Raw genomic sequence first — 24166 nt, 5'->3', positions numbered from 1 at the left:
TGGAAAGACATTTTTGTATAGTAACTGGCAGTGTTGGAACAAAAGGGACCCAGTCGTTGCTTCCCCAATACACAGAAGAAGTGGTCAGACCAGTTTTAGTCACATGACTATCTGGCTGGAGCTTTTGTTTGAATTTGAACTTACAACAAAGGATTTGAACTCAGCCAAAGCCATGTGCTCATGGAGTAAAGATCTCTCCCTGAACTGAAGCAAGAATTACAGCCTCTCCTGTCTGTCTGCTTCCATCTTCTTCCCACGGAGGTGAATCTTGTGAAAACATGTGAAACTCAAAGAGAGAAAGGTTTCCTACGTGAACAAGGTTTTAAGAAGACTACTGGGCCCCAACGAAACGCAAGACCATGTCTTCAATCAAGCACTACAGCAAGCTCGAGAAACCGTAACAAGATATTGCCTCAAACTGTTCTACTTATCTTTTCTTCTGCTCTTTTCTGTCCCTATTTGCATGTGTGTATCGCGTGTGCATGCTAGCATGGGCACATCGTATATCCATAGGTGTCAACCGTATTAGGGTTTAAGTTTAAGGTTTAATAAATTTCATCTTTCTTCTTTAAGTCAGAGAAAGTCTGTTTGTGCTCATTTCTTTGCCTTTTAATTGGAAAGTTGGGAACAAGGATTCACAAAGGGGGAGCTCAAAATGCAGTGTGTTTAAAATTAAACCCTATTACAATAAGACTAGCAGAAGATAGTAACAGACCCCTAGACACCTTTCTCACCTGGTCATAACACAGGGAACATCCGCTCAGTGAAGAAGTGACCCTGATGGAAAGCACAGTAGAGCGAGCTGTAGCTTTAACTGCAGTAAGAGTGCAAACCCAGGAAATTTACTACTGCAAGTGCAGGAAAAGTTAATAGGATTCCTGAAGGCTATCAGGGTTTTGTGTTTGAAGGGAAAGTAACCCCATACCCCTCGAGTGGGGCAAGCAAGCCCATAGTAATTCTCAGGGGCACAGGGGCCACTAGATTCCTTTTACTGGGAAAAGGCCTGACCTTTCCCCCAGAGAGTGCAGTGAACACCAAAATGGTGATGAATGGTATTGGAGGGAAGTGTATGCCTGTACCTGTACACCGGGTGCACCTGGAGTGCGACCTAGTTTCGGGACTGGTGACCGTAGGGATTGTTCCCAGTTTGCCTGTGGATGGGGTTGACCTGCTCCTAGGTAATGATCTGGCGGGGGTGAAGGTGGTAGCCCTCCTGGTAGTGAAAGAAAGACCGCAGGAGGTCAGAGAGACAGGGCAGTGGCAGGAGACAGTCCCCTGCAGTTTCCCTGAATGTGTAGTAGATCGGGCCATGATCAAACCAGCGCCCTCAGAGGAGACTGAATTGGCACTGCAGGGAGATGACCATGAGGTCTGCCTGTCTGAGACTTTCTTTGGGAAGTTAGAAGACCCAGAGAATGAATTTGAAAGATCTTCCCTAGATGAGGCTCAGCGAGCTGACCCAGTATTGAGAGAGATAGCACAGGCTGCCCAGTCAGAAATGGAAGCAGAGGGAGTCCCTGATTGCTATTATTTAAAGGAGGTACTGATGAGGAAATGGAGTTCTCCCCTCAGACCTGAGAGCAAGGAGTGGACAGTGGTTCACCAGTTAGTGGTGCCGCAGAGGTACTGGAGAGAAATAGTAAGAATGGCCCATGAGATTGCAGTGGCTGTACATGCCGGTATATGAAAGACCAAAGCCCGCATAAGACAGCTGTTTGACTGGCCAAACTCCACAAAGATGTGTTGGAGTACTGCAGATGTTGCCACATGTGCCAGGTTGAGGGGAAACCCCAAACTACAGTGAAACCTGCACCCCTAGATCCTGTACCGGTGTTAGGAGGACCCTCCAGCAGAGGGCTGGTGAACTGTAAGGGACCCATGCCGAGAACAAAAAGGGACAGGCAGACACGAGGCTGGCAAAAGGTTAGAAAGGGAAGGGAAACAAGTGAACAAGAGGACAGATTAAAGGATGTCTGGGAGGAATCGCGGATGGAAACTCCTACTGTCCGGTAAGCCAACCCTGAAAAATGTGAAAAGGTAGACCCCACATCCTCCTATGTAAATGCATACACTAGAAGCACCCCACCAGAGTTGCTAACAGCATTTATAGGAACCTGCAGAGACAAAGAGAGACCTCTAGGGGACTGAGAACCCGTGAGGGTGATGCCTCACCAAGTCGATGCGCCCCAGGGGAGTGCAGTAGAGTCTGCACAAATACCTGCAGGCAGGACTGTCACAGAGGACAAAGGGGAGATTAGCAAAGAATCCGCCCCCACAGTCAGAAAAAAAGAGAACCACCCATCCCTGAAGTCCAAAGCCTTTGCATAACTCAGCAAAGCACTAAGAGAGAGTTCAGGATCGACCTGCCCACTACTGACTCTCCTAAGAAAAAAAAATGCCAACTTCAGGCTTATTAAATCTAACCCTCCCCTTCCAGACCTCAACAGTAGCAAAGACCCTAGGCAGTCATGGAAATGGGTAAACTGAAGAAAAACTTCCCCAAAGAACTACGTTTATTGGGATGCCAAAAAGGGGGTAGTTAAAACAGCACTGGCACCAAGAAAGGACAGGCTGTAATAATTTTAAGGATTTATGAATGAATGAGAGAGAGAGGCGCATGTTTCTTTTTCCTGTATCATATTTTCTTTCTCGACCCTTTTTAATGAAATGCACCTTTCTCAAATCGCATTTCATTCCACTCGGTGTGGAGATGTCATGCAGACCCTCTGTCCCACCTGCCAAGAACGAGGCATATTAATTTTTTCATATGAGCATTGATTTTAAACTGTTGCTGGAGCATGGAAATGACTTGTGAAACAGATCAGCTGTGGCTGGAAAAAACATTTGCATACTAACAGACAGTGCTTGGAGGGACAGGGGGGCTATTCCTCGCTCCAATTTCACCCACAATGGACTTTGAGCACCAGGTATTGTGTGTAAGAAGGGACATTCCAGGGTTGGCTAAGACAAGAGAATCCACAAACAGTCGTGGTCAGACCAGCTAGTCACATAACTAACCTACTTGGCAACCTAGGTTTTTCTGAATTGTACAAAGAGTTTGAACTGAGAAAAAGACTGTTTGCTCCTGGATTGAGAGGACCTCTCCTGTCTACTCACATCTCTTTCTCACAAGCCTCTGGACTCACTGAGTAAAGGCCTGCTCAGGTCGGGAAAAAGAACCCGACCCGAACCCGACCGAACCACAGCGGTCCCGAGCCTGACCCGGCCCGAGTCCCTCCGATTTTGGCCCATGCCCGACCCCGGCTCGACCCAGCCTGACCGGACCATCCCTTTACTTACCTTCGGACTTAGAACCTCCAGACGCTGTAGCGCATGCGTGATAATGTCATAGTGATGTCACTCGCTCACTGCGCAGACTCAGTTTCGTCCCGGACTCCCAACTCAGGTAAGTTTTTTAATTTCAATACTTACCAGCAGAGCACTTACCATGTGTGTCCGGCCCGACCCCACATAAGCCTGAAAGCCAGATCTGGAAGAGGGGCCTGACCTGACCCAAACCCAACACCTGTTGTCGGGTCCCGTCGGATTCGGGTCGGGTAGCAGGCTTTTACCACTGAGGACACATGAACTTCAAGAGATAAAAGTCTCCTACATCAACAAGGGTTTATGAAGAATACTGGGCCCCAACGAAAGGCAAAACCTACCTACAATCGAGGATTTTAGAGTGAGTTCATAGAACAGTAACCAAAACCATCTTCAGATATTGCCTCAAACTTTTCCACTTTATTTCTTCTGCTCTTTTCTGTCTCTATCTGCATGTGTGTATAACGCATGCATGCTAGTGTGGGCGCATCACGTTTCCGTAGGCGTTAATTGAATTAGAGTTTAAGTTAATAAAGTTCAACCTTTTTTCTTTAAACCTAAGAAAGCCTGTTTGGCTAGTTTCTTTGCCTTATAATTGGAAGTTATTGATCAAGGATTCACTAAGGGGGAGCTAAAAAAAAAAAGGTGTGTTTAAAAATTAAACCCTGTTATGGTAAGACCAGGTAAAGGCTGAGAGGGGACTCTAGTTCCCTTTCTCACCTAGTCTTAACAGTAGGAATAAATGGGTCATTTTTAGGATGGTAGGCTGTTACTAGTGGGGTACCGCAAGGATCAGTGCTTGGACCACAGCTGTTCACAATCTATAGAAATTATTTGGATGCAGGGACCAATTGTAATATTTCCAAATTTGCTAATGATACAAAACTAGGTGGGAATGTAAGTTGTGAGGAGGATGCAAGGAGACTTCCAGGGGATTTGGACAGGCTAAGTGAATGGGCAAGAACTTGGCAGATGGAATATAATGTGAATAAGTGTGAAGTGACCCACTTTGGTAGAAAATACAGAAATGCAGAGTATTTCTTAAATGGTGAGAGGTTGGGAAGTGTTGCTGTCCAAAGAGACCTGGGTGTCCTTGTTCATGAGTCACGAAAAGCCAGTGTGCAGGTGCAGCAAGCAGTTAGGAAGGTAAATGGTATGTTGGCCTTCATCGCAAGGCATTTTGAGTACAGGAGTAAAGTCTTGCTGCAATTGTATAGCGCCTTGGTGAGATGGCACCAGGAATATAGTGTACAGTTTTGGTCTCCTCATCTAAGGAAGGATACACTTCCCATAGAGGGAGTGCAGCGGAGGTTCACCAGACTATTCCCTGGAATAGCAGGATGGTCTTATGAGAAGTGATTGAGGAGACTGCGCCTGTATTCTCTAGAGGTTCGAAGAATGAGAGATGATCTCATTGAAACGTACAAAATTCTGACAGTTCGTGACAGGACAGATGTGGATAGGGTGTTTCCCCTGGTTGGTGAATCTAGAGCCAGGGGACATCATCTCAGAATAAGGGGTATGCCATTTAAGACTGAGATGAGAAGGAATTTCTTCACTAAGAGGATGGTGAATCTTTGGAATTCTCTACCCCAGAGGGCTGTGGAAGCTCAATCATTTAGCATGTTCAAGATAGAAATCGATAGCTATCTAGATACCAATGACATCAAGGGATATGGGGATTTTATTTAGAGATACAGCACTGAAACAGGCCCTTCAGCCCACCGAGTCTGTGCTGACCAACAATCACCCATTTATACTAATCCTACATTAACCCCATATTCTCTACCACATCCCCACCATCTTCCTACCACCTACCTACACTAGGGGCAATTTACAATGGCCAATTTACCTATCAACCTGTAAGTCTTTGGCTGTGGGAGGAAACCGGAGCACCTGGCGGAAACCCGTGCAGACACAGGGAGAACTTGCAAACTCCGCACAGGCAGTACCCAGAACTGAACCCGGGTCACTGGAGCTGTGGGGCTGTGGAGCTGACCACTGCGCCACTGTGCTGCCCGAGATAGCGCGGGAAAGTGGCATTGAGGTAGATGATTAGCCTTGATCTAATTGAATGGCGGAGCAGGCTTGATGGGCTGAATGGCCTATTCTGTTCCTCTGTTTCAAAACATGGCCAGAGTTCTGATGTCGTAATCAAATCACTCAGATTTTTGCCACATACGGCATTCCATACCTGGTGATATCTGATAATAATGCACAATACGCAAATGATGCCTTCCAGCATTTTGCAGAAACATATGGGTTTGCCCATGTTACAAGTTCACTGAGGTACCCGCAGGGCAATGGAGAAGCAGAGAGAGGTGGTCGAACCATGAAAATACTACTGAAAAAGAGTGAGGATTTTCAGCTAGCACTATTAAACTACCAACCAACGCTACTCCTGAACAGGCTGGCTCCATGTGAGTTGCTAATGGGTAGGAGGTTGAGGACACAACTACCCACACCTCTAAGCACCCTTCAGCCACGAATTGGTGCAGAGGACTGGGAAAGGGTGAGAGAAGAGAAAGAAAGGCCATCCCAAATGGAGAATCATGATAGATGCTGCAGAGCAAAAGGCCAAGCAGACCTATGACCTGGAGATTTGGTTTGGATCAAAGATCAGGGTTGATATGGAGATGTGATGGAAAAATCTCCATATCCTTGATCCCACATAGTCCAGACAGACCAGGGATGGATAAGGAGGAATAGAAGATCTTAGGTTCTGGCATCTCCGAAAAAAAATTGATGAAAGATCAAGAAAATCAGCTACCAGAAAGAGCTGATGAACCAATGATACAACCAACAACAGATCACCCAGATGACAGTGAAGACAGAGAACATGAGTCATCCAATAGTTTCAATCATCCACAGGAAAGTGAGGAAGAAGAACTGACAGACTCAATACCCCGAACAAGTGAAAGAAGAACACGCTATGGCAGAGTCATGAGAGACCCCACAGTGTTACTGACCTGATGAATGAAGTCAGAGACTCGAGAGGAGATGTAGTATAAAGTATATAAACTGTTGCTCAGTAGATTATGTATACAGACCTTGAGCATCATCACAGGATGTGATCTCACGAGTCTGTACCTCGAGCTGCTCAGTGTTCATGTAGATTCCTTAGTGAGAAGACCCCGTAAATGAACTCCTCTTACTTTGACCCAAAGTCTACTATCCTCATTCTATACTATTAGCACCCTGACAATACAGTACAGTCAGCACTGTCTTTTTCATAGGGGTGAGGACATGCGGCTATATCTGTCCACTGATTCTTTGCTCTTGCTGTCTCCAGTATTGAGCCACCTTGTTCTGCCAAGAGAGATTGGGAAGTGTATCAGTGAGTGTTTGGGTGATGTGCCTGTCATAGTTGAATAGCTGGTAGTGTGTACAATCTGAGATGTAGGTGTAAGGCATTGCAGCAGTGCTCAGTATGTGAGGGTGAGGCGAGCCTATGAATGTGATGTCTGAGTCATGCTTGATAGAGAGTGTTGGTAGTTGAGTGAAGGGTGGGGTGATGAATTGAGCAGTGTGTGAGGCCAGTGGTTCATTTGTAAGGATATAGCATTTAATGATGCATTCATTGACTATGAGCAGTCGTGTGAGGTTGTTAAAGTTCTTCCTGTTCTGCATCCAGTTTCTTGGGCCAAGACATCTTGTATTGACAGCAACTGTTATCTGCTCCCAATGCCTTCTCTCAGTGATACAAAAGCAAAATATTGCAGATGTTGGAATTGGATGAAAGGTCATTGACCTGATACATTAACTCTGTTTCTCTCTCCACAGATGCTGCCAGACCTGCAACATTTTCCATTTTTATGCCTTCGCTCAGTGTCTGTCTGGAGGGCCTCTGTGGGTAGAGGACCTCTCTCCTTCTGTCCATCTGCTGCACAGGGGCTTCCAGTGCTGCATTGGAGAACTTTGGAATGTGCTTTCTGCTCTGTTGCACCACTTACACTCATTCTCCTGCTCAGAGACACTGCTGTAACCAGTTCCAGCACCTACTGCAGGCTGAATGCGCCTTGCCTTTAAGAGATGAAGGCAAGCTTTAAGTGGTGCTAACTTCGCATGAACCTGGGCCCCCTATTGAGGTGTGCAGCCACTCGGCTATGCACTTAGTACTGTGCTGCACACCACTATCATTTAAATTGGCAGACAGCACAAAGTTTGCATGCTATTGCATCACAATGAACGGGCACCGGTTAATTGCACATCATGATCCACTTGGCCATTTTCCAGTCATATCAGAATTTCCCTCCATCTTCTCCATTAGGACTGTCCGGCGGTCACTCTGACCAATACTATCATGGCCAGCTGCATCTGTGACAGGTAGATTGGTCAGGGTGAGGTCAAGTAGTCGTTGTCTTTGGTTATGAGCCACCTTGTCCTGCTAAGAGAGTTTGGGAAGTGTATCAGTGAGTTGTTTGGGTGATGTGCCTGTCATAGTTGAATAGCTGGCAGTGTGTACAATCTGAGATGTCGGTGTATAGCTTGCAGCAGTGCTCAGTGTGTGAGGGCGAGGAGAGCCTATGAATAGGAAGGGATGTGATGTGAGGTGGTGGTTCTCTCACCACCCGCCACAGGCCCAGTCTGGCAAATATGTTCTTCAGAACTCAGCCAGCTCGGTCAGTAATGGTGCTACCAAAGCAATCTTGATGGACATTGAAGTCCTCCACCCAGAGTATGTTCTGTGCCCTTGCTACCCTCAGTGCTTCTTCCAATTGGTGTCCAACATTGACGGTTACTGATTCATCAGCTGAGGGAGAGTGGTAGGTGGTAATCAGCAGGAGGTTTCCTTGCCTGCGTTTGACCTGATGCTATGAAACTTCATGGGGTCCCAGTCAATGTTGAGCACTCCCAGGATCACTCACTTATACACACCCTTGTGCTGCCACCTCTGTCTCAATAGTAGGACAGACCCAGGGATGTTGGTGGAGTCTAGGACATTTGCTAAAAAGTATTGTGAGTATGACTGTGTCAGGCTGTTGCTTGATTAGTCTATGGGAGAGCTCTCCCAATTTTAGCACAAGTCTTAATGAGGAGAACTTTGTAGGATTAGATCGGTAAGAAAAGTAGATTTCCTTCCCTAAAGGGCATTAGTGAACCAGAGAGGTTTTTAATAACACTCCAGTAATTTCATCATTTTTTTAAAATTCCAGATTTATTTAATTAACTGAATTTAAAGTCCTCAGCTGCCATGGTGTGTTTTGAACTCATGTGCCCAGAGCATTAGTCCAAACCTCCAAAATTACTAGTCTAGGAACGTAACCACTATGCTACAGTACCCATTTCCCAAAAGCAAGCTCAACTTTCTTCACAATGTAAATTTCACATGTTTGGAATCATCATCATTGATCAACTATATAACCTCCCAAGGGCCATTATTATCCTTGAAATTATTACATGACTAGAAGTGTGAGGTGATGTATTTTTGCAGAAGGGATAGGGAGAGGCAATATGGGCTTAATGGTAGAATTCTCAAGAATGCAGGGACAGAACGTCCTGCGGATTCATATGTATAGATCTTTGAAGGTGGCAGGACATATTGAGAGAGTAGTTGGCAAAGCATATGTGATCTTGGGCTTCATAAATAGAGGCAGAGAGTACAAAAGCAGGGAAGTTATGCTGAACCTTTTATAAAGCCCTGGTTAGACCACAGTTAGAGTACTGCGTCCATTTCTGGTCACCAAACTTTAGGAAGGATGCGAGGGTCCTTGAGAGGATTCAGAGGAGATAAACCAGAATTGTTCCAGGGATGAGTGACTTTAGCTACAAGGTTAGGTTGGAGAAGCTGGGGTTGTTCTCCTTGGAGCAAAGGAGATTGAGGGAAAACCTAATAGAGGTGCACAAGATTACAACAGCTTTGATAAGATGAACAAAGAAAAGCTGTTCCAATTAGCTGGTCCAAGGACTAGGGGACATAGATTTAAGGTTTTAGGCAAGTGATGCAGGGGGATGTGAGGAAGAATTTTTTTATGCAGTGAGTGATAATGACCTGAGATTCGCTGCCTGTAAGGGTGGTGGAAGGGGAGACAATGAGTTCAAAAGGAAATTGGATGGGCACTTGAAGGAAATAAACTTGCGGGGCTAAGGGGATAGAGCTCTACAGAGAGCCAGCATGGATTCAATAGGCCGAATGGCCGCTTGCTATGCTGTAATGACTCCAAGACTCCAACTACACACACTTCCATCTGGGGTTGGACCAGCACGTTAACCTCTCAATTTCACTGTGCTTCTCTGCTAGTACAGTCTGTAGCTTGCTTATCATTTTAACTTCAGCTAAGTACCAGGTTGATGGTTACATAACTTTTCAGCTAACCCATAAACATTTTTCCCATTCACAGTGTACTGGTATTCTATTTAGTATTCACCACCTGTTGCCCTAGCTATCTACAAGATATCAATCTTAAACTGATTGTAAAGTTAGTAAACATTTGCTTTACATCTTATTATTTGGAAACTTTGAGAATTTGTTCCCAATATCACTGTTCGACTCATTAATGTACATTCAATAATAATAGCACCAACCCTTAGGTACACCGGGCATAGTTTCACACTTTGCAAATGACACGAAACTCAGAAATTTAGTAAACAATAAGGAGGATAGTGACAGACTTCAGGAGGATATAGACTGGTGAAATGTGCAAGACACATGGCAGATGCAATTTAATGCAGAGAAGTGTGAAGTGATGCATTTTGATAGGAAGAATGAGGAGAGACAATATAAATTAATTGGTACCAACAACTACTTATATTTATACAGCACCTTTAACGTAGGAAATCACCCTAAGGTGCTTTGCAGGAGTTTTATCAAACAAAGTTTGATGCTGAGCCACATAAGCAGGTATGAGGGCAGATACCCAAAAGCTTGGTAGGTTTTAAGGAGCATCTTAAAGGAGGAAAGAGAAAGAGAGAATCAGAAGGGTTTAGGGAGGGAATTTTGGAATTACATTATCTACTTTCCAATCCCCTTTCCTGAATTTAACAGATTTACACAAATATAGTTAAAAAGCCTTGTGGGTGCAAATTGTCTGGACCCAGGTACTTTGTAAGGTCAGATGCTCTTAAAATAGACAGTCACATCTGTTACTTGCCTAAAGGGGATATTGTTGGGTATCTCTTCCCTTCTTCCACCTGCTCCTCTTTATGCTTCTCAGCTGCTCGCCATATACCTGGTGGCAGGGCTGTGCCTTCATAACAGCGAAGTTGTGCAGGATACAGCATTCGAATCATGAGGCGTGCTCAGGAGAGTACTGCAGGCTCCTCTAGAGCAGGCCAGGCAGTGGAAGATGCTTAAGCACCCCTTTGGTCTGCTTTGATGACATTTCATGTGGCAGCATGGCTCTTGTTATATGAATGCTGCCCAGGTGTGGGTCGGTCATGAGTCATGTGGTCTGCGGATAGTCCTTGTCACCCAGTAACCATCCTCCAGTTTCCTGTAGCTCAAATGCTGATGGTACAGCAGACTGGCACAGAATAAAACGCATCTTGATTGCTGTCCGGATACCGCATATTAACCTGCATGATGTTCTAAGCATGGTTGCACACCAGCTGGACATTGAGAGGATGGACCCTTTGTGGTCGCTGTACTTCTCTGAATTTACACGTGGCACCCGCAAAGTGATATGTGTGCAGTCAGTGGCACCCTGCACTATCAGGAGGCCTGATGAGCCACATGTTCGCTCGGCCTGCTGCGCTCTGGGAAGAAAGAATGCACAATGTATTCTCCTCTCTCTGTACAGAGCATCAGTGTCCTTCATTATACAGCAGTGGATGTTGAACTGCAAGATGTTGGAGATGTAGCCTGCTGCAGCCTGGAAGGAGCTGGCATGAAGAAGCTGAAGGCCATGGTCACTTTAACAACCACAGGCACTGCTGTCCTCACCCTGTTCTGAAGCTGCAGGTGCAACAAGTGGCAGATTTCAGTGAGCACCTCCTTAGTGAAAGAGAGACAATGCACACATTATTCCTCGCTGAGGTTGAGATAGGAGAAATGCTGTCTGCAAACCCTGGGTGGATATGGCCTTATCCCTCTCCTTTTCCTCCCTCTTTGAGTAGCCTGTCCTCCTCTATGTCACCTCTGCTTATTCTCCCTACCTTGCTGCAGAGCAAGAGGGATAGAAACTATAGCATCCATAACTGGGAACAAGTGCAGTGAGCACTTGAGGTGAGAACAAAGTCCTTCACTGCATGCCACACCACTTCCAGTAGACTTCAACTTTAAGTAGCAGTGCAAACCACCAAACATGACTAACAGCAACAGCCAGCAGAGATCAATCAGTCAGCAACTAACCTGAAAGTGGTTGATGATCCCTTTAAATATTACCAGTGGGGCATCCTTCCTGTTGCTGATGTTACGAAAGTACTTCCAATTTTTTGTTAACTTTTGAGGACTTGTGCTTTAAAACTGAAAAAAAGGATTCCATAGCTGGACTTTGTGCTCTTTTAAAAAAAGGTCATCGTAAGGTCTTTTGGACTTGGTTTGCAAACATGTACTGGAAGTCACCTGTCTTCAGGTAAATACCCAGCAGGAGTTTTTTGACTTGGAGAAGATGTTTACAGAGAAGTGACAGGTCAAGATTTATAGGGGTCAGGAGGCTTGACTCTTGAGATTGTTTCTGGTTTTGCTTTGGAAAGTCAGTTGGAGTTTTAAAAAATCAACCTGAAGGACAAAACCTCAGCTCAGCCTGTAGCATCTCTTTGAAAAGACTGCCAGTTTTTCAATCTCTTTGAGAAGCGAGTGTAAGAAATAAAGAAATTGATGCGACATTTGTCATGAAAGGCCTGCTTGAAACGCCTGTTGCTGCATTTCTCCTGAAATGTTGGAAAAACCTGCCGCCTGAACGAATTGCTCCAGGGAAAGATCCCAGTGACAGCTGTCAATGCGTATTTGGGATGCCAAACCAAAAAAGGGACAACTGACATCTTTTCATATCTTCGCTTTTTTCTCAAAAATTAGCAAGCCAAACTGTTTTTTTGGGGGGGCTTTCTTTTTGTAACAGAGCTCTCAAAAGAAAATCTCTTTTTTTTTTCTGGTTAACTGTGTGTGTGTGTGTGGCCAAGGTAAAAGGGAACTTTCATATTTCAATCTGTGTGTTAATACTTTGCTTCGTTACTGGTTATGTCTTGTTTTATAACAAACTGATAATTTTGTTTCTTGAAGAAACCTTGTTGGTGTATTTTATTCTGAGATAAAGAGCAGTCTATGATTGACCGTATCGGTAACTGGGTAAACATTTAAATATACGTTGTGACCTGTGAAGAAGTGGAACTGGAAAAGACAGTGTATTGCTACCACCTCAGTCGTATCACTGAATGCATGTTCAAATGTGCGAGATGAAGACAGGGCATTAGCTAGAGCATCCAGGTCAAAAATGGCAATGTTAGAGTCATATCAGCATTACTCTGCACACTTCGGGTGCATGCTGCTAGCCACCATGTTAACGATCTGCTTAAAATGGCATCCGGCACGGCCAGCACCAGAAGTGTGCATGCTCAGACCAGAAATGGCACCTATAGCACTGAAAAGGTGGGTGCTCAGCAATCAAATTTTGCAGCCATAAAATTTCACAATGCAAAAAAAGTCTTTGTTTTTCCTCATAATTTTTGTATTATTAAAATAATGAAGCACTCTGAACAGGAACTCACCATTGCATTAATTTGTCAATCCTGAAGACAGCATGGGGCTTTTTTTGGAACACCGCCACAACAGGATTGTAGCCCTATCTCTGACCTGTGCTGCTTTCAAAATTGGTGACTCGTCTTTCAGAAGTCTATGAAAGTGACTTAAAAAATATTTCAAAGTAACTCTTCAATGTGCAATCACACTAGGGATTGAGACCAATAGGTTCACAATCATACTTCCTTTTCCAGATGAATCTCATGCATGCTGCTTCCCATACAATAAATGCATATTATAATATATGCAGTCAAAACTTGGTTAACTTGATGTCAATGAAAATATGAAAGCATTGAGAAACCACCAAGTTGGTTTCTGAAAATAAACACAGGCGATAATTTATGTGGCCAATTAGTTGCCATTTAAGGGCCTCCTCCTGCCACCGCTGCTATTTTACCAACAGTGGGTGGGCACCACCTGAAGAGACTGCCCAGTAATACCTGGCGGCCTCCTTCATGCTTTGGGTGGGGCACTCTATGCCCCACAGAGGGCCCCCACCAGTGGCATGGACCACTACTGCTAAAACTACCCCGCACCCCTGCCCTGCACTCCGACCCTTCACCCCCCCCTCCCCCTGCCAGAGCTTAGCTGATTGTCCCCTGCGAGGTCTCACTTACCTGTTCCCAGGCCAGCATCCATCATGACTCCTCTCGCTCTGTGCAGTCCGAGTAGTGGCCACTGCTCCCAGTGACGCTACTGGGACTGAAGAGCTGCTGGCCCGCTGATTGGCCAGCAGCTCTTGGAGGTGGGACTTCTTGCTTCAGAGGGGCGGAAGTCCCGACCGAGGCCAATTAAGGGCCAGGGCCATGCAAAATAGCAGCATCGCTTCCACGCCTAGCGGAGGCAGGCTCTCCCCTGATTTTTCAGCCGGTGGGCGGGGCCACCACCTCCACATTAAATTCCGGCCACTGAAACTTGGAAAAGATAATGGCAAACCACTAAAATTCTGACTGTAACGATTTTTTTAGCAACTGTCTGACTCTGGGGTATGATTTTTCACTACACTATGGTGAAAAGGCAAACCAATTTGTTTAAATAAATAAGTTCACTATTCTGTTACACATCATGCAAAGGGCAAATCTTTGTGTCTTTAAGAATGTAAAATTGTAGAATGCTGTCAGTATGGCTGATTGGTTTGTGCCAACTATATGATTGCATTCTAATAATCAAATTCACAAGAACATGCAAATTTGACATTTAATTCTATGTCATTATTTCCCATTTTTGGACCTTAATTTTTAATTGTTTACTTCAGCTTTTCTTTTAAGTTTTTTTATTTTAAATTTATTTCCAGTATTCTATGTTATTTAATTCTCTCACATGTTCAATTATTGACTCATTTCCAATCTTGTTTGATGTACATTTCTCCTCCACTGCATGCAGCCACATGCGCAAGCTCAAGCCCACATGGCCTCTTGTCTGACGACATAAAATTCACTTCTATTTTCCGAGGCCACAGCCTGTTCATTCAGCTATTCCAGACTTGACTTGACCTATATCTTCATTACTCTCTGAATGTGACTGCTCTGTGTAATGGGAGATAGTTTATCATATTGGAAGCCTTTGCAATGAAAGTTGATGGAAAGTGATTTCAGATACTGAATTCTTCCTAATAGGAGTGATTGGAAAGTCACTTGGAGAGTTTGGTAAAAGGAGATGCTACACAATAGGAACAAAATGGTTTTAGGCGTAAGAATTACACTTATTTGGTAGTTATTTGGTATAAGAACAGAAAATGCTGGAAAATACTCAGCAGGTCTGGCCACATTTGTGATGCGAGAAATAGAGTTAACGTTTCAGTCAATGACCTTTCATCAGAACTAGGAAAAGTAAAAGTCCTATTACCACTCCCTTTGGCCTTGCACCATGAACATTTTATTATTTAATCCCTGCTGCCTTCCACTGTTTAACAGACGTTCCCTTTTGTTCTTTTTTCCATCCTCCCCTTTCACTTACTTAAAACCTATTAACACTTCTAACATTTCCCAGGTATGATGAAAGGTCATCAAGCTGGAATGTTAACTCTGTTTCTCGCCCCACAGATGCTGCCAGACCTGCTGGGTATTTCCAGCACTTTCTGTTCTTATTTTAGATTTCCAGTATCTGTAATATTTTGCAAAGTTTCTTGATATATTGGAAGACTAGTATAAAGTCTGTTCGTTGGAATTTTATACAATCGGCCTGAATGAGTACTTGTTTTTTTCCACGAGAACTCTATGCAATTGGAGTGAATGGTAAACAGTTCGGTTAATTAGAACTCCAGGTATTGGAAATGATCGAATGTGGTTTTGGTTGACTGGAATTCTATGCTTAGCTCTGAACTATGCTCTAATCAGCTATGTGTAAAACTGGAGTTGGCTTAATTTAGTAAGAGACAGCTGGATAATTGTTTTCAAAAAGATATGGTGGTTAGATGATGGTGGTTAGCTGATCACTCATTTTGAACACCATGTCCTGATGCATAAGCAAATAGAACACTTTCCCTAGTCAGATAAACACCAGTGATACTGGTTGTTTACCAGAATGTAAAATGACAATGACTGTGAATTTGCTGAAAACTTGCAGCAAAAAAGTGATGAAAACTACAGCGTAATGCCAAATTTCAGCACAGAAGACTGAGGAAATTTTTGGCATACATAACTTATGCCAGTTTTTATCCTATTGATTTTTTGAGCTGATTCAGTAGATCCTCCACTGCACCCTGATACAAAAGGATATGAATTTCCTCCATTTATGCTGTAAATATGCTCCTCAAATTTAAAGGGTAGTAGGATGGATATATCTCTGGTGTTCTATGGCGACTTAATAGAATTAAAGTTTAAGCATTTTATTTTCACAGTTCTCCTCACTGAGCCCAGCAACGTACTTTATTTATCTTTGAAAGTACTTGTATGACATCAGAATGAGTGAAATTAATAAAACTAAAAAACTTCCATGATTGCATTTGCTTAAATGTGAAGTGCCTAAGGTGCATGAATTTTGTTCTGATAGCTTCAAACTTCAATTTTCATAAATAAAGAGATACTTAAAGAAGTATTATGTAAGTGCTGCATTTTCCTCAGGCCTGATTGTTTATGATGACTTCTGTTTGTTTTACATCTAGGTGATGTAGGTGAGGTTTTAAATGATTACTGTTCATCAGTGTTCACTATGGAGAAGGACGATGTAGGTGTGGAGATCAGGGAGGGGGATTGTGATATACTTGAACAAATTAGCATTGAAAGGGAGGAGGTATTAGCGGTTTTAGTGGGCTTAAAAGTGGATAAATCCCCAGGCCCAGATGAGATGTATTCCAGGCTGTTACATGAGGCAATGGAGGAGATTGCAGGGGCTCTGACACAAATTTTCAAATCCTGTCTGGCCACAGGACAGGTGCCAAAGGACTGGAGGACAGCGAATGTGGTATCATTATTCAAGAAGGGTAGTAGGGATAAAGCAGGTAATTAAAGGCCAGTGAGTCTAACATCAGTGGTAGGGAAACTATTGGAAAAAATTCTGAGGGACAGGATTAATCTCCACTTGGAGAGGCAGGGATTAATCGGGGATAGTCAGCATGGCTTTGTCAAGGGGAGATCATGTCTAACAAATTTGACTGAATTTTTTGAGGAGGTGACTAGGTGTGTAGCTGAGGGTAAAGCAGTTGCTGTAGTCGACATGGACTTCAGTAAGGATTTTGATAAGGTCCCGCATGGGAGATTGATCAAAAAGGTAAGAGCCCATGGGATCCAGGGCAATTTGGCAAATTGGATCCAAAATTGGCTTAGTGGCAGGAGGCAGAGGGTGATGGTCGAGGGTTGTTTTTGCGATTGGAAGCCTGTGACCAGTGGTGTTAGCGCAGGGATCAGTGCTGGGATCCTTGCTGTTTGTAGTGTACATTAATGATTTAGAGCTGAATATAGGAGATATGATCAGTAAGTTTGCAGATGACACGAAAATTGGTGGTGTCGCAAATAATAATTACAGGACGTTATAGATAGGCTGATAAGATGGGCAGAGCAGTGGCAGATGAAATTTAATCCTGAGAAGTGTGAGGTGATGCATTTTGGGAGGACTAACAAGGCAAGGGAATATACAATGGATGGTAGGATCCAATGAAGTACAGACGGTCAGAGGGATCTTGGTGTACCTGTCCATAGATCATTGAAGGCAGCAGCATAGGTAGATAAGGTGGTTAGGAAGGCATATGGTATACTTGCCTTTATTAGCCGAGGCATAGAATATAAGAGCAGGGAGGTTATGGAGCTGCATAAAACACTAGTTAGGCCACAGCTGGAGTACTGTGTACAGTTCTGGTCGCCACACTATAGGAAGGATGTGATTCCACTGGAGAGGGTGCAGAGGAGATTCACCAGGATGTTACCTGGGCTGGAGCATTTCAGCTATGAAGAGAGACTGGATAGGTTGGGGTTGTTTTCCTTAGAGCAGTGAAGGCTGAGGAGGGACCTGATTGAGGTATACAAAATTATGAGGGGCATAGATAGGGTAGATAGGAAGCAACTTTTTCTCTTAGCGGAGGTGTTAATAACCAAGGGGAATAGATCTAAGGTAAGGGGCAGGAGGTTTAGAGGGAATTTGAGGAAAAATCTTTTCACCCGGAGGGTGGTTGGCATCTGCAACACACTCCCTGAAGGGAGGTAGAGGCATATACCCTCTCAACTTTTAAGAAGTATTTAGATGAGCACTTGAAACACCATAGCATACATGGCTACGGGCCAAGTGCTGGAAAATGGGATTAGAATAGATAGGTGCTTGATGGCCGGCATGGACATGATGGGCCGAAGGACCTGTTTCTGTGCTGTATAACACTTTGACTGTATGACATTTGTTTTCCTGTTTTGGTGTATGGTAATAAGATTCTCAAAAATTCCAGGATACGTACAAGTCAGCAAGATCACCATAAATTTGAGGAAATTCCAGGGCATTAGTATTTTCTGTGAATAAACATTCATCAATCTCTATTTATCTATATATTATATAAATCTGTCACAATAAAAAAACATGCGCAAATGATTTTTGAGTTAGACATCATGTAGCTGTCCAGAGTTCACAGCGGATGCGCTGAGGATCATCTTCAAATCCTCACTAGATACCGGAGAGGTACCAGACGATTGGAGTTCTGAGAACATTGTACCATTGTGTAAAAAGGGTGCAATGGATAGGTCAAATAATTATAGGCTGGTCATTCTGACCTCGGTGGTGGGTAAATTATTAAAATCAATTCTGAGGGACAGGATAAACTACCACTTAGAAAGGCATGGATTAATCAGGGATAGTCAGCATGGATTTGTTAAGGGAAGGTCATGTCTTACTAACTTGATTGAGTTTTTTGAGGAAGTAACAAGGAGGATTGATGAGGGTGGTGTAGTGAATATGGTCTAATTGGCTCAGTGACAGGAAACAAAGGGTAATGGTTAACGGATGTTTTTGCGAATGGAAAGCGGTTTCCAGTGGTGTTCCACAGGGCTCAGTGTTGGTTCCCTTGCTGTTTGTGGTATATATTAATGATTTGGACTTAAATGTGGGAGGCATGATTGGAAAATTTGCTGATGACACAAAAATTGGCTGTGTAGTTGATAGTGAAGAGGATAGCTGTAGACACTAGAATGATATCAATGGTTTGGTTTGGTTGAAAAGTAGCAAATGGAATTCAATCCAGAGAAGTGTGAGGTAATGCATTTGGGGAGAGAAAATAAAGCAAGGGAATACAGAATAAACAGGAGGATATTGAGAGGGGTATAAGAAATGAGAGACATTAGAGTGCATGTCCACAGGTCCCTGAAGGTGGCAGGACAGGTAGATAGAGTGGTGAAGAAGGCATATGGAATGCTTTCCTTTATTGGCCGAGATATAGAATACAAAAGCAGGGATGTAATGCTGGAACTGTATAAAACGCTGGTTAGGCCACAGCTAGAGTATTGCGTACAGTTCTGGTCACCACATTACAGGAAGGACATAATTGCTCTGGAGAGACTACAGAAATTTACAAGAATGTTGTCAGGGCTTGAAAATTGCAACTATGAGGAAAGATTAGATTGGCTCGGGTTGTTTTCCTTAGAACAGAGAAGGCTGAAGGGTGACTTAATTGAGGTGTACAAAATTATGAGGGACCCAGATCGAGTAGACGGAAAGGAGAGTGGAGAAGTCAATTACCAAGGGGCACAGATTTAAGGTGATTGGTAAAAGGATTAGAGGGGACATGAGGAAAAACTTTTAAACCCAGAGGATGGTGGGTGTCTGGAATTCACTGCCAGGAATGATGGTGGAGGCAGAAACTCTCAATTCTTTTAAAAGTTACCTGGACATGCACCTGAAGTGCTGTAACCTGCAAGGCTATGGATCAGCTGCTAGAAGGTGGGATTAGATTGGGTGGCTAGATTTTTGGTTGGCACGGACACGACAAGCTGAATGGCTTCCTTCTGTGCTGCAGTTTTTCTATGGTTCTATGGTTCATTAGTCATTGTGATGCCACTACAGTTATGACAATGGAACAGATTTGTCTTCAATTACAAAAAAAGCATCTCCGAAATGTGTTTCAAGCATCATAAGTAGAATAAACATTGGAAGGGAAGAATGCAACATTTACTCTGACAACCATTTTCAACAGTGTCGGTTAAGACCATGCAGTGTAAAGTGTACAAGCACGTTAGCCCATGTAATCCCTGGCCAGAAATAATGGTGGATGCAGAATCCATATAGCATTTAAAATGAAGTAGAGGTCCATAAAAGAGAAACATTAAATGGGCAAGGGAATGGGATAACCTGATTAGTTCTTTTTCAGAGAGTCAGAATAGGTACAATGGGCTGAATGGCCTCCTCTGCTAAAACATTCTGTTTCTATGATTGCCGTCCTTTGGAACTGAAAATAAATGATGTAACATTTTAATAAATCGGGAATGAAGAAAAACACTAGTAAAGATAAACTCAGGCTCCTTTTCTCCACTTGCAACAACCCCCTTAAACCCATGTCAACACACACCTCCTAACAACTGTGAGAAACTCATGGATTGTTTCATGACCAGAATGGAGAATATCTGTTGAGCTTCCTCAGCTGCCATATCCACAATGCCAAACTTCCATCAGGCATATCCCTACTCCCTCTCTCTCCCAACTCCCCTCGTTCTCTTTGCAATATTTGAAAAATAAAAATTACAAGGGTATGGGGATAGGACTTATTATGAGATCAATCTTCCCATGCTAGCTGACAATGCAAATAATTCCCTCGCCTCTGCAACTGTCGCCCACTCCTTTTCAAAACCACTGTCATCAACCCTCTCCTCAAAACACCCACCCTCAATTCCACTGTCCTTCCTACCATCAGTGACTGTGAAGCACTCCTAAATGCTCTGCCTCAGTCTTCCTAGAACTTCTATTTTCAGTGTCTTGGGACCATTTGATACCCTCCTTGTGCTTCCAAATCTTGGAAATTCCTCCCCCTCCCCTTTCAAAATATGTCAGACACTGTGAGCCCAACCCAGTAATGTGAGCTTTATCCTGGTCCCCCTTCAAAGTGCCTTCATGTCCCAGAGATGCCTCAAAGCTAATTAGTCTGTCTTCATGTTAATGCTACATGGCATAACATCCGTTCTTCTAGAACTTCCCACTCACCGTAAGCAATGCTACAGAAGATCTGTCAGTGGATTGAAATGTTGCCAAATGCTCCTTTCATCTTAAATAGGTTAACATACTTGTTAAAGCGAAACTAAGGAATGGCATTTGAAAGTGTTGTGTCAGGCAAACCCCCAACTGCCAAGACTGAGGCACACATTATTTCGCCACATGAATATTAAAACTTTAAAAATTGTAATCTCTGACTGGAAAGACATTTCCATGGTAACACTATGGGCGGCGCAGTGGTTAGCACTGCAGCCTCACAGCTCCAGCGACCCGGGTTCAATTCTGGGTACTGCCTGTGTGGAGTTTGCAAGTTCTCCCTGTGTCTGTGTGGGTTTTCTCCGGGTGCTCCGGTTTCCTCCCACAGGCCAAAAGACTTGCAGGTTGGTAGGTAAATTGGCCATTATAAATTGCCCCTAGTATAGGTAGGTGGTAGGGAAATATAGGGACAGGTGGGGATGTGGTAGGAATATGGGATTAGTGTAGGATTAGTATAAATGGGTGGTTGATGGTCGGCACAGACTCGGTGGGCTGAAGGGCCTGTTTCAGTGCTGTAGCTCTAAAACAAAACAAAACAAGTAACGGACCCATGTTGAAACAAAGGAGACTCTGCAGTTGCTCTCCAATACACAGAAGTGGTCAGACTAGTTTTAGTCACATGGCTAGCTGGCTGGGCAGAAAAATTTGAGCCTCCAACAAGGGATGTGAAGAGACTGTTCCATATAAGGAACTAGTCACATGACTACCCTGCTGAGCACCCTGGGAGCTTTTTGAATTTGAACTCCCAAACAAAGGAATTGCCCAGCAGAAAGCCATGTGCTCTCCTGGAACTAAGAACATGTCCTGCCTGCCTATCTCTTCGGGAACTGAAACAATTGAAGACTTGAAACTTAAAGAGAGAAAGGTTTGCCACGTGAACAGAGTTTTAAGAAGGTTACTGGGCCACAACAAGATGCAAGCATATAACTTCAATTAAGGACTACAGCGAGCTCAAGAAACAGTAACAAGATATTGCCTCAAACTGTTCTACTTACCTCCTCTACTCTTTTCTGTCCCAATCTTGCATGTTTATATCGCGTAAGCATGCTAGCGTGAGCGTGACATATATCCGCAGGTGTGAACCGTATTAGAATTAAGGTTAAGGTTTGATAAATTTCATCTTTCTGCTTTAAACTAAAGAAAACCTGTTTGTGCTCAGTTATTTGCCTGATAATTGGAAACTAGGAACACGGATTCACAAAAAGGGGAGCTCAAAACACAGTGTGTTTAAAATTAAACCCTGTTACAATAAGACCAGGTGAAGACAGCAAGAGACCCCCTAGACACTTTGCTCACCTGGTCCTAACAGTTGTCATTTTTTAAAGTAATTCCTAGGTTTAAGAGAGGTTGGTGATACTAAGCTTGGGGTTTAGAATCCTGTTGATTATGAGGTGGAAGAGGAGACTGAAGGAGTTCACTATAGTTTTGGGGTCAGGTGAAAGTTACTGTAAGTATAAGACTGCTGATAATCAGTGGTAAATATCAGCCTAACATAACCCACACAAAAGGATGCAGGCCAAAAATTCAGTTCATAGACTTAATTTCATTCAACTACAATTTGGATGAGAAAATAATTTTATGATTCTGAAGTGCACAGAATGAATTGTTTCTCTTGTGTTTTCTTGTATTTCAGTGATATTTCCCAGAGTGATTCCTTGGAGAGAATTGAATCGAAGGCCTTTGTTGATCTTCAGGACTTAGTGGAACTGTAAGTGTTATTTATAAATATAATCAATTTCAAGTGACAAACCAATTTGACCTTGATGCCAATGCAATCAAAGGTTTCAAAGGGTGTCTATTTAATGAAGTATAGGAAGTATTCAGGTTAGAAATGAAGCAATTGTGGATCTTAATGACCATTTTTGTCAATAAAGTATTATACTGAATGTAACCCATAAAGTTGCAGTTACTTTGGACTAAAAAAGACACTTTATTTTCTCAACTTGCATCATTATTTTAAGCGTTGGTCACTACATCCAGCTAAGACACTCTAGCAGCTTTGCATCAATCATTTCCATGATGAAAATCTCCATTTAGAGGTCAATCACGGAAAAGAAAAGAACGGACAAGCACATTAAATTTTTAGATTAGGGTATCAGGGAGAACACAAAACAGATTTTTAGCTTATCACTGCACGCAGAAATAATAGGTTAATGAAGTGCTCTCTGTGAGGTAGAACAATGGCTTAACCCTTAGAGCACTGGCAGCTTCCAGGACTAGTCATCAATAAGTTCCTGCATCATGATGCTGACAGAAACCGTAATGTAACATTAATATAGCTACTTGTATTCTTGTAATATATCTACTACGAATTTTTTTTAAATGAAATGAACATGAAGTTTTAGAAGTTCAACTTCTCCTATGCTTTGCCCACTATTTTCACCACAGCCCTTGTCTCTCAATCTTTCACCTGATTCATAAGATAAGTTCGCAAATTCTGTCTTCTAGCTATGAGCTGCACTTGAAGAGAGCAGGTCAGAGAATTGACCCTGCAGTGTTTTAGCCCTATCTCTGATCTGAACTCTGTTGAATAGTGGCTCCCTGCAGAGAGATGTATGCATTTACCGTACTATTTTATGTTTTATTGGGCAGAATATCTGTGGATTTCTCCTGTCCCCCATGATAACTTCAATGTAAAATCGGCAGAAACACTGGAGAAATAGAGGAAATTCCAGGCGATTTTTGTATTATTGGGTATAATTCTGCATCCTCAGCAGGAAGATGCACTTGTGAGGACCATAGGTCATAGATGGGCTACAACATTGACGCCTTGATTCTTTGATATGCACTCATATGAGCATGGTGTTGTGATATTCCCCTATTTATTGTCTGATCTATTTTAACATTTACTTTAACTTAATTTCTTCTATCTGTTTTTGTTTTGAATGTTAAAACTTGGCAATTTTACAGTCCTTTCGCGGACCCAATCTCTGTTTGTGAACTGGGATTGAATTGATTAAATTAGGACCCCATTGGCTAAAATTTGACTGATAACTGTTGTTCTCATTCAAGTGTCAAGACTAAGTTACATCACTGAGTGCCATATTACAGAATGCCACAACACATTTTTATATTAGTGGGCCAGTGGAAATGGGTAACTTGTCAGCTCTCAAAAGTGGTCCGCTACACAGTGTTTTGACTGCAGCATTAATGTATACTTAAAGACTGCAAGCTTGGGCACATTTGTCATTTTGATGTTGGGCTGCATTGTTGCAGATATTTGTGATGTTTTATGTTACACCAAGTGTACACTGTGTGGTAATACTTTAGGAGAGAGATGGGAGCTTTAGGAAATTCCAGGATTTTGACCGCCATTATCCCCAGCAGCAGAATGTGATTCCCAATTGGGAATGTTTTCACATTTGGTTTAATTAGAAGAAGAAAAGAATGGTGATCAGGAAGAACTTTGGTGCCAAAGAGGAAAGAGGCCTGGAATAATAATCCAGATAACATGAATTTAAGTTCGACTATGGCAATTTGAGAATTTGGACTCCATTTTTTAAAATAAACTGACAA

At 43.1% G+C, this 24166-nt stretch overlaps 1 protein-coding gene across 1 annotated transcript in view; it reads left to right on the top strand.

Moving 5' to 3' along the window:
• Positions 1-24166, top strand: part of LOC137376725 (lutropin-choriogonadotropic hormone receptor-like) — a 98353-nt gene that overhangs the window by 19218 nt on the left and 54969 nt on the right. The window contains exon 3 of the mRNA XM_068045700.1: positions 22284-22358. Coding sequence (XP_067901801.1) covers positions 22284-22358 — 75 coding nt within the window. The remainder of the gene's footprint in view (positions 1-22283; positions 22359-24166) is intronic.

Source organism: Heterodontus francisci, chromosome 13 (assembly GCF_036365525.1).
Source record: "Heterodontus francisci isolate sHetFra1 chromosome 13, sHetFra1.hap1, whole genome shotgun sequence".
NCBI lineage: Eukaryota > Metazoa > Chordata > Chondrichthyes > Heterodontiformes > Heterodontidae > Heterodontus > Heterodontus francisci.
This window is presented reverse-complemented; position numbering and strand designations above follow the sequence as displayed.